We start from the raw sequence: 22,298 nt of genomic DNA on the forward strand, positions 1-22,298 counted from the left end.
CATGTTGCCTTTTGAGGGCGTGTACTGGCTTTGTGGACACAGTGTCTACACTAGACTCGTTTCCGATTGGTAAGGTCGGTGCGCCCCTATTGCTTTGACAGACCACTCATACATTATCTCTACCACATCTCGTTCCCGTCGTCGCAGACAAGCCCAATTTTAAGAACATGATCCAGTTTGGGGAACAGATGTCCGATCACAAGGTTTGGAGTACAGGTACTAAGGTATTATACTCACTATTTCCTCAAATTGGGGTGGGAAAATTGATGTTACGATATGAAACTCTAAGTTAGCGTTTTTCTCGTTTTGTTAACGCTACCCTGACCATTCTAGAGGCTTCACGTGTGGAAATTAACGCAATTAGTGAAGTACCCCTCCAAAACTGCATGACACTTGATCTACTATCGGCTTCTCAGGGTGGTGGTTGTACTCTCTTGAACCAAACCTGTTGCACATACATTCCTGACAATGCTGGCCATACAAGCGTCAAAGCCAGTGGCATTAAAAACCTCACTACACTCCGCGATGTCATTGCCCGCGAGGAGGTGCTCGATTCGAGCTGGTTCACTGGACATGGATGGCAAGCTTGGTTGTATCGCTATGCTTGTTCTTTTTTTTTTATGTCCTGTTGTTTAGTCCCTTTGGTGAACTCTTTAGTCTCTCGCATGGTTGACACAGCATTTGTTCACAATTCACGATTTCACTATTCAGTCTCTGATGAAGATTTTCCTGACCTTTTCCCTAAATCAGACTGCTTGGATGCCAATGAAAACTCAAATGATGACCATGATACATACTCCTCAGTCTAACTTTGTTGCATGACTGACTTACAACCCGCTTATGAAGGATTTTTTTTAAACCTGAGGTGTGAATTACTGGATGACTGTAGGGTTGTTTGTTAATGCATATTATACTGTTATATCATTTTGAGTAATTTTTGATGTTTTGATTAACTTAATATTTTGATTATTTAGTATTAGCTTTTAGGTAGTCACTGATGGTGTAGTGGTACACTCGCCTGACTTCGGTGCGGGCAGCGTGGGTTCAGTTCCCACTCAGTGACGGTGTGAATGTGAGTGCGAATGGTTGTCCGTGTCTATATGTGCCCTGTGACTGACTGGCGACCAGTTCAGGGTGTAGTCCGCCTTTCGGCCAAAGTCAGCTGGGATAGGCTCCAGTTCCCCGCGACCCTAACCAGGATAAGGGGTGTTGAAAATGGATGGATGGATAGCTTTTAGGTACTTAGGATGTAATGTTTAAATTTTTCCTTTTGTATGTGATTAATAATAGATTGTGTGATATAATCCAAAGGGGGGAGCTGAGTTGGAAAATTTATGTTTTATATTGTAGCATATATGAGTTAAATTTTTTAAAATTAATTTAGGAGAAAAGAATGAGCCGTAAGCGACGCCTGCGTTATTTCCGGTTTAGCGTAATTTTAAGTTTAAACGTTGAAATAAACTGTTTTATCTAGTAAAGGGGTACCACGTCACTTTTTCGATGTATAAAACTTCAGGACAAAGTGACGACAAACCTTTTTTCCACAGTCTCCTAATTTGAAGGTTGCTACATGAATTAGATAAGCGTTCTAGAAGGCCAAAGGTTTTTTCTCGAACCCAAACACACAACTGATGCAGGTAGTGAATTTTTTACAGAAAATTTTATGAGATCTAACATGGGTAATCTACAAGGGAAGCAATGCAAGAAACAACAACAAAACAAAGGACAGACAAACATTGGCAGAGGAGACTGACTTGTGATGTGAGGGTGGAATGAGCGGACAGTGACAAATGCATATAGTTGGGGATTCCTGTTCTTGTTAATTTAAAACCAAATATGCACTAATCTGTACTTTTAGTGGACCGCAAGTTGGACTTACATGTGTTGACCAATTCAGGGAGACGGGTCGACCTTCCGGGGGTTGGCAAGAGCGCTCACGAGGGATGGTTTGAAGAAAAAGGAAGGAAAGAAGAAAAGATGCACTTCAGGTGCAGGATGACCGGCGCGCTGGCAGTGGCAATGCTTGCCACGTGGTCAGGGAAAAACTCGCACCGCAATTACTTCCCAACAGAGCCTCGTCCGTAAACTGCCCCACACCCAAAAGGGTAGCTTCGGGGAGTTGGTAGGTGCTTCCTACGATCCACGCTCGAAGTTCAGTGTCTCCCAGCCTCCGCCAGCTCGTGGTGAGAGGTGGGGGCTCCCGGGCTGTGCCAGATCTTCAGCAGGTTGAACGAGAGAGTGAGAGAGTGAGCGAGAGTGCAGGACAAAGGAGCTTCGGCCTTTTATCCGCTTCAGAGAGCGAGGCAAATGGAAGGCAGACTGTGCCTCTAGAATTGCATTTCATTTTAGGATAATTTGTGGTGTAAAACCAGTGGAATAAAATATTAATTATTGGATTAAAGATAACGAGACCATTTTCCAACTTTGCCTTGTCACGCGCCCATCCTCTTTAATCCATGTGACGAATGTTTCAAGTGCATGTGGTTGTTGAGAACACTAATATTTGCAATGTGGCATTTGTGTTGTGTGGGGTGAAACGTTTCATCCGGTTCACTTGACAAACAGATTTGACATCAGACATTCAAATTTGCAGAAATACAATCATAAGTGGCGTTCATGTAAAGTTCTTAAAATACACATTCAAATCCTAGTAATAAAAACCCACAGACAAGATTGCTTCCTTACTTATTCTGTCAGAAAAAGATTTGCCTAAACAAGGGTCACAAGGAGTCTGTCTTGCAGTGGTTTCGGTCACCACTGGAAGTCTCCGTCTTCCATCGATGACAAGTGAACGCGCATCTTGAGAGTCTGGGTCCTGGCCATCTGCAATTCTGCTGAGTGGGCTTTGATGGTGGGTGATGAGAGAGGGATTTATCTCTGTTGAGCAGGAATCAGTCACTATTCATTCCACAATGTGAACTGTGGGTCTTGGGGAGATTACGCAGACATTTTGGGGCCCTCTGTCGCTTCTCCTTATTGGGAAATCTTTGTTCTTCGTTTTTTGGCGGAAAGAAGAACTGGTTTTATCTGGTTGTGTCATTATGATTTAAAACAGACATCCTGCCTGCTTGGTGGCTGAGGAATGTTGGTGGTTTTCTTAAATGGATTAAAAAACAGGGCAGACCAGGCTGTGTGGTCTCTGAAATGAGGGTCGATATTCGTTACAAAGTCAAGCGCGTAATTGCCACTCGCTTGCTTGCTCACTGACAAACTTCAAGTTCCTTAAACAACAGCGCATGTCGTCTTGTCCTTTCCAGATTGCGGACTATTTTTTACTTCCCCATAACGTCGCAACACATGGCAACTGCCCGTAACAAAATACGGCCTAACCAGAACACTTGGCACCATGGGATCATGAAACAGACAGTTTGCTTCAGGTGGGAGGAGAGCAGTAGAAAGTCAGGATTTAGCATACAAAACCTGGTAGCGAGCAGGTTAGGCTTACAGTCTTTCTTTTACGCGTCTCTCTGCATCTGCTAATTCAGACTTTCCCTCTGGAGATTAACTTCCTCGAAGTTCTCACATTTTCTGCTCGCAGGAAAGACCCTCAGAAGGTGAAATATGCATCAACAGAGCATAAGATACTGTATATGTGACAACAATAGACACTGGTATATTAAAAAATTTGCAAAAAATTTAGTTTTCTGCCAAATTTCATTTTATTAATTTATCCATCATATTTCTTGACATTTAAAATGTCATTAAGGGCTATTGTCAGCACAGAATACATTTTAAATAATTTTCACCAACTGTCCCATTTACTGCATACATGATTACCCTTACACATAATCACACACAATTTTGTTCATTTATTGATATCTTCCAAGATATTTTTCATTGAATAAGTTCCCACCATCCGTATATGTATGCTTTCAGTAATATCAAATACTATTTTTAATAGCACTTGCTGTTGATTTTCAGAATGACATTGTTTTTCTATATCATGACATACAACTTGTTCCCCAATAACAGTAACATGCTCAACACAACAAGCTGCTTCTCTGTTTTTCCAGCAACAGCCACACACAAAAATTTGCAATTGTAAATATTGAACTGTTTTAAAGGTCCCATATTTTACCAAAAATACTTTTTCTTGTATTTGGGGTGTATTTGGCTCTATGGTGCCTTAGCAAACATGTGAAATATGAATTGAAATCATCCATGCATTCCTGAGTTTTCCTGAGCCGTTTTTCTGCTGAGAGGCCTGAAATCCTTTCGAATTTCTCGAGCTTATCTACATCACTAGTGAATATCTCCGGCTACCTCTCTGCCCCCAGGCCAGCGCTGTCAACATAAACGTGTGCTATCACAATTAGTGAGGGTTGGGTTTTGTACACACAGGCAACCAATCAGAGGAAAGCCAAATATGGACAAAGCGGATACAAAACTGGGTCAAACAGAAGTAGCTGTCAGAGGGGTCTTTTCTGGACACTAGTATGACAAAACCAAGGTGTTTTTTTTTTTTTTTTTAATGAAATTGACACTATTATACTCAGTCCATGTTACAGAGTCACCCTGTGGAGGTCTAAATAGCCAAAATATGGGACCTTTAAAATTTAAGACTCAGTCACAACCATTTTTGGAGTGGATTCTGGAGGAAAACACAACACACTCAACACAACCGCCATCTCGAGATAATTGTTCAGGATAATGTTTCAGAGACATCCGAAATTCAGGCCATTGCTGACTTTGATCGCAAAGGTAGGAAAAGGCTCAAATTTGACCTGATTGTTAGTATGTGTGCATCCCGTTTCAGTTACGAATTTGAAGGGGACCCAAATTACCTATTACTTTTCTTTGAACTAAATAGCACTCATTCAGGATTTTCAAAATGGAGTGTGCATAAAACAGAATGCCACGATCAGTGATTCCCCACAGAAATTCCACCCACCCCACCCAACGCCGTGATATTGAATTAAAAAAAAAATCTCTTGGATCTTTTCTATGAGAAACATGGTATCCTATAGCAGTGGAGCCCAACCACTGGGCACTGATCCATGGGCCATGTTGTACCGAGCCACACATATGTCGATCAACTTCTGGAATCTACGTCACCAAACCCCCACCCCCGACCTCCCCACACACACACACACACACACACACACCGTATATGGATGCCTGTCGTCGAAATAGGTGTACTTCCATGTCTGTGGCGGGAAAAAGGTTGGTGACCACAGCCATAAAGTAGAGACAGCAAGGACAGTGTTAGAGGCTGGCATATGCCAATTTTTTGGGCCACTAACTTTGATCAATTCCTCAAAGTTAATTCATGTCTAGTGGGGGTAAGATGGTTGCCATATTCTGACAAGTGAATGGCTCAGATCAAAAAGGACCCACCATCAACCCAGTTATTTATAGCATACATGAATGCATGTTATAATTGGTCCAGATCCATTTGCTTCACCATAGTCCAAATGATTTCCTTTGTATATGAGTTCAGCAGTCTTTATACAGCCATGATGTTGTTCATCTCCCACCTTTGAGTGGTTTTACTGGTGTCACAGTCTGATACGAACACTTTGTGGAGGAGGTCTGAGCGATCTAAACATTTGCCTGGGAAAATAAAAAAACAGTTAGTTTGCTAATGCATGCAAAAAAAGAAATCACATAATAGACATGGTCGTATAGTTACTGTATCTCATGCTTGAAAAGACAATCATTAAATGCACAATTTTACAAAATGATCATCCATCCATCCATACTTATCCGAGGTTGGGTCGCTGGGGCAGCAGCTTAAGCAGGAAAACCCAGACTTCACTCTCCACTCTCCCACTGCATCCCGAGGGGTTCCCAAGCCAACCAGGAGACATAGCCCCTCCAGCGTGTCCTGGGTTGTCCCCAGGGCCTCTTCCCAGTGAGACATGCCCGGAACACCTCACCAGGGAGGCTTACAGGAGGATGCCTGAGCCACTGCATGTGGGTCTCCTCGATGTGGAGGAGCAGCAACTCGACTCTGAGCCCCTCCCGGATGATGGAGCGTCACATCCTATTCCTAAGGGAGAGCCAAGAAACGCTGTGGCGGAAACTCAATTCGGCCGCATGTATCCGTTATCTTGTACTTTTGGTCACGAGCTGTGGGTCATAGGTGAGGGTAGTAACGTAGGTCGACTAGTAAATAAAGAGCTTCACCTTTTGGCTTAGCTCCTTCTTCACCACGACAGACCGATACACAGTCTGCATCATTGCAGATGCTGCATTAATGCGCCTGTCGATCTCCCGCTCCAATCTTCCCTTACTCGTGAACACCACCACAAGATACTTGAACTCCTCCACTTGGGGCAGGATCTCCTTTCCGACCTGGAGAGGGCACTCCCCCGTTTTCCGACTGAGTACCATGGTATCAGATTTGGAGGTGCTGATTTTCTTCCCAACCACATCACACTCGGCTGCGAACCGCTTCAGTAAGAGTTGGCTATCGCGGCTTGATGATCAACCACATCATCTGCAAAAAGCAGAGTTGTAATACTTAGGTCAACAAACCAGACCCCCTTCAAGGCCTCGGCTGCGCCAAGAAATTCAATCCATAAAGGTTATGAACAGAATCGGCAGCCTTGGCGGAGTCCAACCCTCACTGGAAACAAATGCGACTTACTGCCGGCAATGCAGACCAAACTCTGACACCGGTCATACGGGGACCAAAAAGCCAGAATCAAGGGGTCTGGTACCCGATACTCCCGAAGCATCCTCCACAGAATTCCATGAAGGACATGGTCAAACCCTTCTTCCAAGTCCACAAAACACATGAAGAGTGGTTGGGCGAACTCCCATGCACCCTCGAGGACCCTGCTGAGGGTGTAGAGCAGGTCCACTGTTCCACGGCCAGGACGAATACACACCCTCTGGTCCCCTTCTTAAAAAGTGGGATCACCACCCCGGTCTGCCAATCTAGAGGCATTGTCCGCGATGTGCACGCGATGTTGCAGAGGTGTGTCATCTAGGACAGCCCCACGACATCCAGAGCCTTCAGGAACTCCAGACAGATCTCATCCACCCCTGGGGCCTTGCCACCAAGGAGCTTTTTAATCACCTTGGTGACCTCAACCCCAGAGATAGGAGAGCCCACATCAGAGTCCCTAGACTCTGCTTCCTCATGGGAAGGTGTGTCAGTAGAATTGTGGAGATCTTCGAAGTATTTGACCCACTGACTCACAATGTCCCGTACTGAGGTCAACAGTTCCCATCCCCACCATACAACTGAGGTCAGTAGTTCCCATCCCCACCATACACTGTGTTGATGGTGCACTGCTTGTCCTTCCTGAGACGTCGAACGGTAGACCAGAATTTTTTCAAAGCTGTCTGGAAGTCATTCTCCATGGTCTCACAAACTATATATATATATATATATATATATATATATATATATATATATATACACACACAGACCCTTGCCAAAAAATTTGAATATCATGGAAAAGTGTATTTCCATAATTCCATTCAAAAAGTTAAACTTTCATAGATTATAGATTCAGGGCCCACAATTTATGTCATTAAATTGCTTCAGTTTGATTCAATTGTCTCAGTTGGGTTCAATATGGGGAAGACTGCAGACTTGACAACTGTCCAGAAGATCATCATTGATAATATTGATGTATTAATATTGAAACTCCCACAAGCCTCGTATTCTGTTTAAGGTTTTCAACTCTGCCTTGAATGCACCACAGACTGTTGAAATTCGGAAAAGAGCGGAATTCCCCGGCTCTGTGTGAAAACTTTCTTCACTTTTTCCTTGAAAAAGTCACTTCTGCCAGAACACTTATTTCACCCCCCAGTTTTGATCCTTCAGTGTTTGTCTCCTGCTCTGCTGTTTTAGACCATTTTGATCCTGTGCACTTTGTGCAGGAAATAGTTAGTCATTTGAAGTCCTCAAGTTCACCAAGTGATATTGTCCCTCCATGACTTTTTAAGGAGGTTTTCCCTTCTATTGGACCATCATTTACTGCAGTTATTAATAGTAGTCTGTCTGCAGGAGTGGTTCCCATTAATTTTAAACATACCCTTGTGAAACCTTTGTTAAAAAAAACCTGGGCTGGATCACTCTGTTTTGGCAATTTTTAGCCCAATCTCCAAATTGCCTTTCCTTTCTAAAATCTTGGAAAATATTGTCTATTCCCAGGTTATGACGTTTATTAATAAACAAAATATTATTGAGCCTTTCCAATTAGGTCTTAAAACATTGCACAGCACCGAATCAGCGATTTTAAGAGTTTTGAAATGACATCTTCGTAGCTACTGACTCTGGTCACTGTGTTATTTTAGTACTTTTAGATCTGACTGCAGCCTTTGATACTGTGGACCATGATATCCTGATTACTCGTTTGGCGCAGTGCGTGGCCATCAGAGGTACAGCACTTGAATGGTTCAGGTCCGACCTGTCTCAGCGAACCTTTTGTGTTAGCCTTGCTGACTCTGTGTCCTCCACTACTCCCCTTTCACATGGGCTGCCACAGGGTTCCGTGCTTGGCCCTCTCTTATTTTTCCTCTATTTACTCCCACTCGGCTCAATTCTCAGGAAGCATGGTATTTCTTTTCATTGTTATGCAGATGACAGTCAGATCTATGCCCCCCTTAAAAAGTCAGTTTCCACCTGTGCTAAGACATTGCTAGAGTGCTTACATGATATTAAGGCCTGGATGTCTCTTAACTTTTTAAATTGTAATGAAAAAAAAGACAGAGGTCTTTCGTGGCACTTCTTTGACCCCCCTAGTTGATTTGGGTCCCTTAGTGCAATATCAAAAGTCCAATGCAGCCTGATGGGGGGCACAAGCCAGTGCAAACTGTAGGCCGGTCCAAAGCCCAGATAAATTCACAGGGTTTAACAACGTCAGCCACCGGCGGCGTCAACCTGCAGGGCGCCGGTGGAAATACAGCTACTGTGGGTCGAAGAAAAAGAAGGTGGAAAGCGGGTTCTTCGGCAGAAAGAGAAAAGGAAAGCACAGAGCCTAGAACTGAATGTGGGGACTTTGAATGTTGGGACTAAGACAGGAAAACCATGGGAGTTGGTTGACATGATGATTAGGAGAAAGGTTGATATATTGTGTGTCCAGGAGACCAGGTGGAAAGGCAGTAAGGCTAGAAGTTTAGGGGCAGGGTTTAAATTATTTTACCGTGGTGTAGATGGGAAGAAAAATTGAGTCTGGGTTATTTTAAAAGAAGAGTTGGCTAAGAATGTCTTGGAGGTGAAAAGAGTATCTGATCGAGTGATGAGGCTGAAACTTGAAATTGAGGGTGTTATGTATAATGTGATTAGTGGCTATGCACCACAGGTAGGATGTGACCTCGAGGTGAAAGAGAAATTCTGGAAGGAGCAAGATGAAGTAGTTCTGAGCATCCCAGACAGAGAGAGAGAGAGTCGAGATTGGTGCAGATTGTAATGGACATGTTGGTGAAGGAAATGGGGGTGATGAAGAAGTGATGGGTAAGTATGGCATCCAGGAAAGGAACTTGGAGGGACAGATGGTGGTAGACTTTGTAAAAAGGATGCAAATGGCTGTAGTGAACACTTTTTTCCAGAAGAGGCAGGAACATAGGGTGACCTACAAGAGCGGAGGTAGAAGCACGCAGGTGGATTACATTTTGTGCAGACGATGTAATCTGAAGGAGGTTACTGACTGTAAGGTAGTGATAGGGGAGAGTGTGGCTAGACAGCATAGGATGGTGGTGTGTAAAATGACTCTGGTGGTGGGGAGGAAGATTAGGAAGACAAAGGCAGAGCAGAGAACCATGTGGTGGAAGCTGAGACAGGACAAGTGTTGTGCAGCTTTTCAGGAAGAGGTGAGACAGGATCTCGGTGGACGGGAGGAGCTTCCAGAAGACTGGACCACTGCAGCCAAGGTGATCAGAGAGGCAGGCAGGAGAGTACTCGGTGTATCTTTTGGCAGGAAAGAAGAGAAGGAGACTTGGTGGTGGAACCTCACAGTACAGGAAATCATACAAGGAAAAAGATTAGCTAAGAATAAGTGGGACACAGAGGACCGAGGAGAGGCGAAAGCAATACATTGAGATGCGACATAGGGCAAAGGTAGAGGTGGCAAGGGCCAAACAAGAGGCATATGATGAAGTTTATAAAACAGTGGTAAGGCTAGCTATGATGTAGGGATTAGAGACAGTGGCACTGAAGAGACAACAGGAAGCAGAGCTGGAGGTGGCGGAAATGAAGATGTTGAGGTTCGCTCTCGGAGTGACCAGGTTGGATAAAATTAGAAATGAGCTCATCAGATGGACGAGCCAAGGTTCGATGTTTTGGAGACAAAGTTAGAGAGAGCAGACTTCGATGGTTTGGACACGTCCAGAGGAGAAATAGTGAGTATATTGGTAGAAGGATGATGAGGATGGAGCTGCCAGGCAACAGAGCTAGAGGAAGACCAAAGAGAAGGTTGACGGATGTCGTGAGGGAAGACATGAGGGCAGTTGGAGTTCGAGAGGAGAATGCAGGAGATAGGCGTACATGGAAAAGGATGACACGCTGTGGTGACCCCTAAAGGGACAAGCCGAAAGGCAAAGAAGAAGTGCAATATCAAAAGTCTATCATTAAGAAGCTGGGTGTAAAAGTGAACACTGATCCTAAATCCAAATTAAAGCCGGGGTTAAATCCAGCTTTTTCCAGTTAAGGGAGCTAGCAAAAATCAAGCCGGTCCTTCAGAAACGGCACTTTGAAATAGTAATCCATGCCTTTGTGACCACTCTGCTGGATTACTGCAATGCCTCATCTGCAACTGGTTCAAAATGCTGCAGCTCGTCTTTTAACTGGCACAAGAAAATATGAGCATATATAACCCATTTTAGCTTCACTCCACTGGCTGCCTGTTCGTTTTAGGATTCATTTTAAAATTATTTCATTTGCTTTTAAAGCCTTGCCCCTTCGTACCTCTTGGAGCTGGTGCACCCCTACATTCCCAGCCGGTCCCTCATGTCAGCTGACCAGCTACTCCTGACAGAGCCCAGAACCAGGCTTAAACTTAGAGGTGAACGAGCATTTGCTGTTGCAGCCCCAACACTGTGGAATGTTTTGCCAGTCCACATCAGACAAGCCTCATCTTTGTCTCATTTTAAATCCTTGCTTAAAACCCATCTTGTTACCCTGGCTTTTAACACCAGTTGGAAGACCAACTCGAGCAATGGATTAATGAGCGAAGAACAGCCGGGAGAAGCGTCTCTACAGTCACCATTCGACTGAGGACAATAACGCTTGCAGAAGAAAAGAAAATCGAACATTTTCAAGGAGGTCCGTCTTGGTGCTTTCGTTTTATGAAACGGCGCCATCTATCCATCCGGGTAAGGACTACCGTGGCACAGCAACTTCCGGCGGATTACAAGGAAAAGCTGGCCACCTTCCGCTCCTACTGCAGTAAAAAGATTGCCAACAAATACATCCAGCCCAACCACATCACCAACATGGGCGATGTGCCGCTCACTTTCGCTCACTTTCGACATCCCGGTGAACCACATAGAGAAGAAGGGGACCACCACGGTAGCGATACGCACAACAGGGCACGAGAAGTCGGCTTTTACTGTTGTGCTTGGTTGCCATGGTAATGGACAGAAACTGCCACCTATGGTGAATTTTAAGAGTTACGCCACCATATGTGAATGGATTGTGAATGCTTGGGCTAAGGTATCTGCGTTGACTGTTGTCCGGTATATATATGGTATTATATTATTTTTTCTGGTGTCCACCAATGGGTTTCGGGATTGTCCCCACGACAGGCTAAGGGGGCACGACCACCTTACGCTCACAGCTCCGGTCGGACGCCATCAACATTGGAGGCATGTTCCCCACCTCCCTCGGGATGTGGGCGATGTTCTGCTGGAGGTGGGAGTTGAAGCTCCTTCTGATAGGGGACTGTACCAGACATCTGCCACGCCGGACCGACATCTCCCCTCACCAACAGGCCAACACACCACCACAAGTGGTAATCGGTTGACAGCTCCACCCTTCTGTTCACTCGAGTGTCCAAGACATGCGGCTGCACATCCATCTCCCCTCACTAACAGGCCAACACACCACCACAGGTGGCAATCGGTGGACAGCTCCACCCCTTTGTTCACCCGAGTGTCCAAGACATGCGGCTGCATATCCAATGAAACTACCACAAGGTCAATAGTTGAACTGCGGCCTACGTTGTTCTGGTGCCAAGTGCACAGGTGGACATGGTTGTGTCTGAACATGGTGTTCATTATGGACAATCCATGACGAGTACAGAAGTCCAATAACAGAACACCACTCAGGTTCTGGTCTGGGGGGGTGGCGTCCGTCCCGGTCACGCCCTTCCAGGTCTCACTGTCATTCCTCACGTGAGCATTGAAGTCCTGCAGCAGAAGGAGGGAGTCCCCAGCGGAAGCCCTTTCCAGTACCCCCTCCAAAGACTCCAAAAAGGGTGGCTATTCTGAACTGCTGTTTGGTGCATAGGCACAAACAACAATCAGGACCCATTCCCTCACCTGAAGGCGGAAGGAGGCTACCCTCTCGTCCACCGGGGTGAACCCCAATGTACAGGCACCGAGTCGGGGGGCAATAAGTGTGCCCACACCTGTTGAGCATCTCTCACAGTGAGCAACTCCAGAGTGGACGAGAGTCCAACCCCTCTCAACAAGACTGGTACCAGAGCCCAAGCTGTGTCTGGAGGTGAGCCCGACTATATATAGTCAGAAGTTCTCGCAGAGCAGCTCGGGCTTCTTCCCTGCCAGAGAGGTGACATTCCACATCCTTAGAGCCAGCTTCTGTCGCCGGGCATCAGACGCCAAAGTCCCCGCCATCGGCCGCCTCCCAACTTACTATGCACCCCCATACCCCTTGGCCCCTCCCACAGGTAGTGAGCCCTTGGAAGGGTGACCCACGTTACTTCTTTGGGCTGTTACCTGGCCGGGCCTGCACCAGGTACTTGCCATTGAGCCCCACCTATATATAAATGATGATTTATATATTTAAAAAACACTTTTAATAATAATAATTACACCTTACATAACTTTTTTTGGGGAAGCACTGCTTTTAAGGAGCTCAATGATCCCTTTTCTGAAGTTTTGGATAAATTAATAAATTGCTCAAAATAAACAAGCAAACAAGTACTCATACAGTCTGGGATTCTTTTCAAGACTACGAATACTTGTACGGTCTAAAATAAAAGTACATACAGGTACTAAGTCATACTAACATTACATATTGCTGGCGTCGGGCAGAATCCTCGCAAAACAAAGAAAAGGCATGTTTGTTGATCCATTAACATTGCATGGTCAAAGACAGCAAGCCATTTAACACTTCAGATTGGTAAATGATTTGTAAATATAACGGACTCACGTGGGGACTGACCAATAGTATCGAAATTTTGACATTTTTACGCCATCAGGAGAGGGTGTGCACCAAATGTACGCTTATGTCTCTTTTCAGGTAGAAAAGCATTTGGGTTGCAACTTGGGTTATTCTATTCTCTATGTCATTACATACTTAAAGAAAAAAGTTTATTTTTGTTATTATTTTTTTAGCAATTGATATGTTTGGGGGTTTTTTTCCGCAAAAAATAATTTAATAAGGTTTGAACAATCAAAATGTATATTTGGCTATTTTGTTTTGGTCCAATGAGGTTGGAGGTGAAGCCAATTAAATTTTAAACAAATTGAACAGGCAACTTCATTAGCAGGACTATAAATATCAGAAGATCCATTGGTGGATCTACCCCATATTTGACATCAGTATTTTGCATATCAGAGTTGTTGCAAGGTTATGATTTGGCGCATTATTCCAACAATTACTCAGTCGAAAGAAATCCACTTACTGTTGCATGACTATTCAAAAGGGTATATTTTAAAAACAATTGTTTTGCATTTTGGTGAACACTGCATTTTAAATCATTCATTCCTTTTCCTTACCGCTTATCCTCACCAGGGTCACGGGGGTGCTGGAGCCTATCCCAGCTGTCTTCAGGCAAGAGGCAGGATACACCCTGAACTGGAACCATTCGCACTCACATTCACACCTACGGGCAATTTAGAGTCTTCAATTAACCTACCATGCATGTTTTTGGGATGTGGGAGGAAACCGGAGTACCCGGAGAAAACCCATGCAGGCACGGGGAGAACATACAAACTCCACACAGGTGAGGCCGGATTTGAACCCGGGACCTCAGAACTGTGAGGCAGATGTGCTAACCAGTCGTTCACCGTGCCACCCATTTTAGATCACAGATTTTCATTTTAATTTAAAGGTTGGCCAGAGTGAGCAATTGAAAATAGTAGTTGTTTCTTTTCTTTTGTATGTACAGGAACTTTTTGACATTTGATCACATTTTCAAAAAAGCTTTTTACAGCAGGATAGGCCTAAAAGTGTCTTGTGGTCACAATCATTTGTCGTGCACTTGCAGGCACACTCAGAGTGGGCTGATCCTCGCTGACTCGTTCTGACTTGTTACCCCAGAAAAGCATCTCATTCGTAATGGAGTGTTATCATAACACTAAATGTTACCCGTTTAAAGTTGTATTATTTGGGAGTCTGCAAAATGATTGACACCTCATCTGTCACACCTTCTGTCTCTGATTGGTTGTTTTTCCTCAAGTTTTTCTTGCAACTCTGATGAGAGGTACAAGATGGGGACATAGAAGGCAGATTTTTCGACAGAACATTTTGCTCATGTACTACTGTCAGGTCAGGTCATATGGACAGTTTTAACAAATAAGACAAAAAGTTTTTTTTCATTGCAAACTTCCACTTCATTACTAAATTAACATAACCAACCTCTGTTACCCCCTTCCTAGGTGCCAGTTTACATATGTTTGAGAAATAATTTAGTTGCGTCATTAAACAGATTCCAAAGAAGCCAAGTCCAGTACATTGCACAATATTTACCTGTTGGTACATGAGTGAAGCGATGGAGATCCTGAAAGCATAGTGGAAAAAGACACTGAGAAAAAAAGTGGTACAATCTGTCAACAGATGTTTTGCTGTCAATATCTATTAAAAAAATATCTGACCAATGTTAATTCGCTTCAAATAATTTTCTTCTTCAAATCAAAACTTTAATAAGATCTTTAAACTCTAGTTTAACAGAAAAATAAATCTATCTATATTGAAATTATAAACAGGGAGAGTAGTAAAAATACTGTCGAATGTTCATCTACACTACAAATTTATTACAGCTTAACAAGCGTTATTGTCAAATCTAGTCAAATTATGTTCTCCATCTTGTTTTGAGTGTTAAATACTAGCTAACAGATTACTGTGTAAAAGTATTACTTATTTCAAGTAAATAGTACTTTTTGTTCTTATTTAGTCCATATATCTAAGAGCTGATCATTTTATACTTATGTCAAGCAAAGAAAGTTTCCAGATAGTGTTTTGAACAATATCCTTTCTTAAATTAAGAAGTTTCCGACACATTCATTTCCCCCCCTTAAAATAAGTCACTTCCATATAACTTCAACAAATTAGGATAATTGAAACAGTTCAGCTCAAACTTGCAAAAAGAATGGACATCTGATGTTAAAACACCTATTATGTAATTATTTCTGTTAACACAATCAACACAGTTAGTAATACACAAATAAACAAAGGAGGTGAAGGGAAGCCCCAGTGGATAAAGGGCTACACACACCTGTTCACATGGCAGGTTAATGTGATATACAAAAATGAGACCAAGATAAATTATTTTAAAACTTTTTTCCCCACAATTAGTTACAACTATAAGTTGTTCCTATAACTGAAAAAAACAACAAAATTTTAGAGAGGGGAAGTAAAAAAAACAACAACTTGCGATAACGTGGTTGCACAAGTGCATATGGCCTCTTTTTACTGAAGATGTGGGTGTGTTCAGAGTTAAGCAATTACATTCAAAGTCATGTTAAATTGAAGTCCCCAAACAACTTCCACCATTTAAAGTGTCTCTGTTTTACCCCAAATAAATTTCAGCGACTCTCTTTGGACCCTGCGGTGGATACAAATAGGGCTGCACGATATTGGGAAAAAATGACTGCGATTCTTTTTAAACCTGCAAGATATATTGCAATGTGAAATAATACTGGATCAGTGTTGGGTAAGTTTATTTTCTATGCAAACTAGTTCAAAGTTTAGTTCACCATTCCAAAAAAATTAACTAGTTCAATTGATAGTTCATAATTCAAAATTTTGAACTAATTTCACCATTCCAAAAATGAACTAGTTCAAAGTTTTCTTTGTTTTTGTTTTTTTTCTCTCAATACTGTATGTTGCTGACGGGCTATTACCTTCAAAATACTGGCATTTTATTTCCCATTGTTGCCACCCATTCAATCCACACTAGTAGTCAGCTGTCCTTAGTGTGCAAACAAAAACACACAACACAGTATCACAGGAACAATGGTGAAATGACATAGATAACTTTGAATTCCCAGCAGCTCTGGCTTACTATATTAACAAAATATTTTATCTTACCTACTCTAATATTACAAAACAAAATAAATTCCATATAACCACAGTGCGATTGTACAGTGTTTTAAGCATTCTGATACAAATAATACTTTTCTGAGTAATCCATTTTTACAACTATGTATTGTATTACAAAAGAAACAAGGACCATATTCGCTCCCATTTACGCAGTGTCCATAAACACAACTCACACACTCAAGCAGCTGCGGCATGCCTGCCAACAGCAGCTTCATTCTGAAGAGCGAAATACAACCCCAATTCCAATTAAGTTGGGACGTTGTGTTAAACAAATAAAAACACAATACAATGATTTGCAAATCATGTTCAATCTATATTTAATTGAATACACTACAAAGACAAGATATTTAATGTTCAAACTGATCAACTTTATTGTTTTTAGCAAATAATCATTAACTTGGAATTTTATGGCTGCAACACGTTCCAAAAAAGCTGGGACAGATGGCATAAAAGACTGAGAAAGTTGAGGAATGCTCATCAAACACCTGTTTGGAACATCCCACAGGTGAACAGGTTAATTGGGAACAGGTGGGTGCCATGATTGGGTAGAAAAGGAGCTTCCCTGAATTGCTCAGTCATTCACAAGCAAAGATGGGGCGAGGTTCACCTCTTTGTGAACAAGTGCATGAGAAAATAGTCAAACAGTTTAAGGACAATGTTCCTCAACGTACAATTGCAAGGAATTTAAGGATTTCATCATCTACGGTCCATAATAACATCAAAAGGTTCAGAGAATCTGGAGAAATCACTGCATATAAGTGACAAGGCCGAAAACCAACACTGAATGGCCGTGACCTTTGATCCCTCAGGCGGCACTCCATCAAAAACCGACAATGTCTAAAGGATATCACCACATGGTCTCAGGAGCACTTCAGAAAACCAATGTCAGAAAATAGACTTCGCCGCTACATCCGTAAGTGCAACTTGAAACTCTACTATGCAAAGCAAAAGCCATTTATCAACAACACCCACAAAAGAGGTGAACCTCGCCCCATCTTTGCTTGTGAATGACTGAGCAATTCAGGGAAGCTCCTTTTCTACCCAATCATGGCACCCACCTGTTCCCAGTGAGCCTGTTCACCTGTGGGATGTTCCAAACAGGTTTTTGATGAGCATTCCTCAACTTCAGTCTTTTTTGCCACCTGTCCCAGCTTTTTGGAACGTGTTGCAGCCATAAAATTCTAAGTTAATGATTATTCGCTAACAACAATAAAGTCTATCAGTTAGAACATTAAATATCTTGTCTTTGTAGTGTATTCAATTAAATATAGGTTGAACATGATTTGCAAATCATTGTATTCTGTTTTTATTTATGTTTAACACAATGTCCCAACTTCATTGGAATTGGGGTTTTAATTTTGACTATCATAGCTATGCAGATGACAGACACTTATATCGAGCAGTGTCTCCTGATGACTACAGTTCAATTGAGGTGTTGGGTCACTGTCTAAAACAAATAACTGGATGAGCCAAAGTTTTCTTCAATTAAACCACAAATAAACTGAGATAATTGTTTTTGGGAATAAAGAAAAGAGGATTGCTATTTGTAAATAAAAACCAAAAAGACCAAGTCCGAAACCTTGGTGTACTGATAGATTCCGACCTGAATTTCAACAGTCATATCAAATCAATTACTAAAACTGCTTTCTACCATATGAAAAAGATATCCAGAGTGAAGGCTTGAATGTGCCAAGCAGACCACGAGAAGCTCATCCATGCTTTTATCTCAAGTAGACTTGACTATTGTAATAGTCTTCTGACTGGACTCCCCCAAAAGACCATTAAACAGCTGCAGCTCATTCAGAATGCTACAGCTCAAGTTCTGACAAGAACAGAGGTCAGAGCATATTACTCTAATTCTAAAGTCTTTACACTGCTCCCAGTCAGCTTTAGAATAGATTTTAAAGCTCTGCTACTGGTCTATAAATCAAAAATTGGTTTAGATCCTGAATACATGAAAGAAATGCTAATGATATAAACCCAGTAGGGCGCTGAGACCGACAGATTCAGGTCAAATAGTGGAGCACAGAGTCTAAAGCAATCATGGTGAAGCACCATTTAGCTATTATGCTGCACACAAATTGAATAAGTTGCCAACAATAGTGACAGCCCCAAGTGTGAATGTTTTTAAGTCCAGGTTAAAAACATTTCTTTTTTCCTCATGCTTTTTAGAGCATTTCCAAATTATATTTATTGCACTCGATGCTGTTTTAATTGTTCTTTTTCCCCCTATTTGTTTTAAATGTTTATCAGCTGTTTTTTTCTTTGTTTTTAAATGCTTTTAATCATGTAGAGCACATTGAGACCTTGACCTTTTGTATCAAATGTGCTATATAAATTTGCTTTGCTTACAGTCTCGTGGATCTTACATTTCTGAATAATATGTGTGTGTGCAACTAGTCACAGGAACATCAAGCTGCTTGGAGATAGTCTTATAGCCTTTACCTTTAATATGCTTGTCTATAATGTTCTTTCGAATCTCCAGAGACAACTCTCTCCTTCACTTCCTCTGGTCCACGTTTAGTGTGGTACACGCTATGTCACGAAACACCAGAGTGATTACTTGTCACCCTTTAAATAGGCCGACTGACTGATTACAAAGTTTGAAGACACCTGTGACGCTAATTAGAGGACATCTTGTTTGAACATGTCCCTATGGTCAAATTATTTTAAATTTTTTATAGGGGTACCATCATTTTTGTCCAGGCTTGTTTCATAATTTAAGTATGTATTTGGATACTCTTTGTTTCATGTTATTTGATTTAAGAATGTGGTGTTAAGCTAAAATAATCATAAGAATTTTAATTAATTGCATGGACAGTTTTTATCTTCAGAGAAAGTGAGACGTGATCAGTTGCTAGTAAATGTGTTCACCACAAGTGTGCACTACCTACAAATGACACCGTGATAGTGTTTTTTGTATATACGGTATGCAATGGTAATGGCTGCCATGTGTTCTTAATTAAAAGTCTATCTTTTCGCAAAGATTAAGTCTCACTGATCTACGAACACGGACTTGACAGCCGCATCACCCTCCTTTTTGGCCTTTTGGAAAAGGTTTTGTTGCGAGGCCAGTTCTTTTTTTAGTTGTTTGGTGCATTTGCTTGTCTCATGTCCTTGAAATGTACAGGTTGCGAACCGTTAGGGCAGGGGTCGGCAACTAAGTAAGGCCTTGGGCCAAATTTTTTCCTGACAATCCAATTATGAGCCAAAATTACAATTTAATCGAGTCAGTCAAGTACGGCTGACTGGTGAGCTAAAAGTCCAGGCCGCCAGCTCAGTGGCCAGCACCCTCTTTAAGCATTCGGAAGTGAGGTTTCGCAATGTACATCTGCACAGCCTCGCTTGTTCCCGTAACATGACGAGGGGCACGTCTCGCCCGATCAATTGAAACGCGTCGCTCAGACAGACGAAGGGCGTTCAAAGTACAATCTCCATTAGCTGTCACCACTATTTTTTTTATTGGGTGATTAACGTACACCCCTCGTAAACAGTTACAGCCAGTGAAGCTGCCATTTTGTAGACATCCGCATTGAACGGCGACGCTACATTTCTGTCACTTGGGTAGTCATGGGGGCAAGCAAGCCCCTACAGAGATCAAACTCCATTCCAGCTGTGATTCCTGGAGGTCCAACAAAGTTTTTGCAGCCACTGGACATCACTGTGAATCGTGCTTTTAAAGCGACACTCAGAGGTGAGTGGGAGGCTTGGATGACCAGCGGCAAGAAATTTTGCACAAAACTGCCGAATGCGAAGATCATCCTTTTCTGAGGTCTGCCAGTGGATCTTAAAAGCGTGGAGCAGTGTGAAAGAATCTACGAGCACCAACGGATTTCGAAAGGCTGAACTGCTACGTGAGGAGAACAGCACAACTTCAGCGCTAACTGTGTCTCGAGCTGAAAATGACATTGAGAGCGACAATGGTGTGTGATGGAAACGTTTTAAGGCTCTTCAACTCCGACACTGAAGAAGACTACTTCAGTGGTGTCAGTGAACAGTAGGAGGATGAATAAAAACAATGACTTTTCTGTTATGTTTGAGCCGTTTTACTGCCGTGTTACAGTCACAGTTTGGAAAAAAGGTATGTAAATAAACATTTACAAAATCCATCCATCCATTTTTTGAGCCGCTTCTTCTCACTAGGGTCGCGGGCGAGCTGGAGCCTATCCCAGCTATCATCAGGCAGGAGGCGGGGTACACCCTGAACTGATTGCCAGCCTATCGCAGGGCACATACAAACAAACAACCATTCGCACTCACACTCACACCTACGGGCAATTTAGAGTTGTCAATTAACCTACCCATTTACAAAATCTTTCTGTGTAAATATCTAATTTCACAACGTATATATCCGCGGTGTATATTCCGGTGCGGCTAATATATGTAAAAAAAAATAAAAAATTCTACACAAAGTGGGCGCGATTTATAATCCGATGCTCTCTGTAGTCCGGAAAATACTGAATTTAATGTTACCTATAGGAATGGGGTAATCTGTGATTTGATCTGCAGGATTCCATGAGTTTGCTGTTATTGGGAGTATTGTTGATTTTGTCCAATTGAGAGAGTAAGCTGATATTTGTGAAAATGTATTAATGAGATTGAAGACTGAAAAGATGACTTGTGTTCCTGTAAATAAAGAAGAATATCATCAGCATGCAGATTGATTTTGTCTTCTGTCACTGGCGAGCAGATACCTTTAATATTAGCATTTTCCCTACCGAGCGAACAGGTCTGCGGATGATGCAGTCAACATGGGACTGCACTTCATCCTAGAAACACCTCGACAGTGCAGGGACCTACGGGAAGATCCTGTTCGTGGACTTCAGCTCAGCGTTCAACACCATCATCCCTGAACTCCTTTCGTCCAAGCTTCTCCAGCTCAGCGTCTTGCCTGCCATCTGCCAGTGGATTTACAGATTCCTGACGGGCAGGACACAGCAGGTGAGGCTGGGAGAAACCACCTCATCCACACGCAGCATCAGCACTGGGGAACCCCAAGGTTGTGTCCTCTCTCCGCTGCTCTTCTCTCTCTACACGAACGACTGCATCTCAATGCACCCGGCTGTCAAACTCCTGAAGTTTGCAGAAGACACCACAGTCATCGGCCTCATCAAGGACGGTGACGAGTCTGCATATCGACAGGAAGTGGAGCGGCTGGGCTGTGGTGCGGCCGACACAACCTGGAGCTGAACACGCTCAAGACTGTAGAGATGATCGTGGACTTCAGGAGGCATCCTTCGCCACAGCTGCCCCTCATATAGTAGGGGATCAACATCAACTCCGTCCTCAAAAAGGCTCAGCAGAGGATGTACTTCCTGCGGCTTCTGGGAAAGCATGGCCTGCCACGGGAGCTGCTGAGGCAGTACTACACAGCTGTCATCGAATCAGTCCTGTGTTCTTCCATCACAGTCTGGTTTGGTGCTGCTACAAAAAAGGACAAACTCCGACTGCAACGGACAATCAAAACTGCTGAAAGGATTGTCGGTAGCCCCCTACCCACCATTGAAGACTTGCACGCTGCCAGAACTAAGACAAGAGCGTACAAAATCCTCTCTGACCCTCCACATCCCGGTCACCGGCTCTTCCGGCTCCTTCCCTCAGGTAGGCGCTACCGATTAATGCAAACTAGAACTAGCAGATATTCCAACAGCTTCTTCCCTCTTGCAATCAACTTCTTAAACAGCTAACCTACAATTCCATTGCAACATGCTGCCAATTTATTTTATTTTTTTTGTTTTGAGTTTGTTGTCACATTTCTGTCGGGCCAATTATATACTACTCGTGCACTCACTGTAGTAGTCTCGCCACGCTCCACTATTTGCATATCTGTTGTTGACCAATACTGGCCACTCATGCCAGAGTAGCATCTGCCCCATTTTCACACTGACTGAGG

General features: G+C 42.9%; 1 protein-coding gene across 9 annotated transcripts in view; it reads right to left on the bottom strand.

Annotated features, from left to right (window-relative positions):
- Positions 1 to 3,635: 3,635 nt before the first annotated feature.
- The window catches only part of galnt7 (UDP-N-acetyl-alpha-D-galactosamine: polypeptide N-acetylgalactosaminyltransferase 7), a 149,591-nt gene continuing 130,928 nt past the window's right edge, over positions 3,636 to 22,298 (bottom strand). For 4 of the 9 annotated variants that reach the window (XM_061771925.1, XM_061771920.1, XM_061771930.1 and 1 more), the window contains 2 exons: positions 14,834 to 14,888; positions 3,636 to 5,553 (listed from right to left, as the gene is read on the bottom strand). In XM_061771925.1, coding sequence (XP_061627909.1) covers positions 5,447 to 5,553; positions 14,834 to 14,888 — 162 coding nt within the window. In that variant the 3' untranslated portion in view covers positions 3,636 to 5,446. The other 5 variants (XM_061771928.1, XM_061771922.1, XM_061771926.1 and 2 more) reach the window with 3 other exon arrangements.

Source organism: Phyllopteryx taeniolatus, chromosome 4, assembly GCF_024500385.1.
Source record: "Phyllopteryx taeniolatus isolate TA_2022b chromosome 4, UOR_Ptae_1.2, whole genome shotgun sequence".
In the NCBI taxonomy this organism is placed as follows: Eukaryota; Metazoa; Chordata; class Actinopteri; order Syngnathiformes; family Syngnathidae; genus Phyllopteryx; species Phyllopteryx taeniolatus.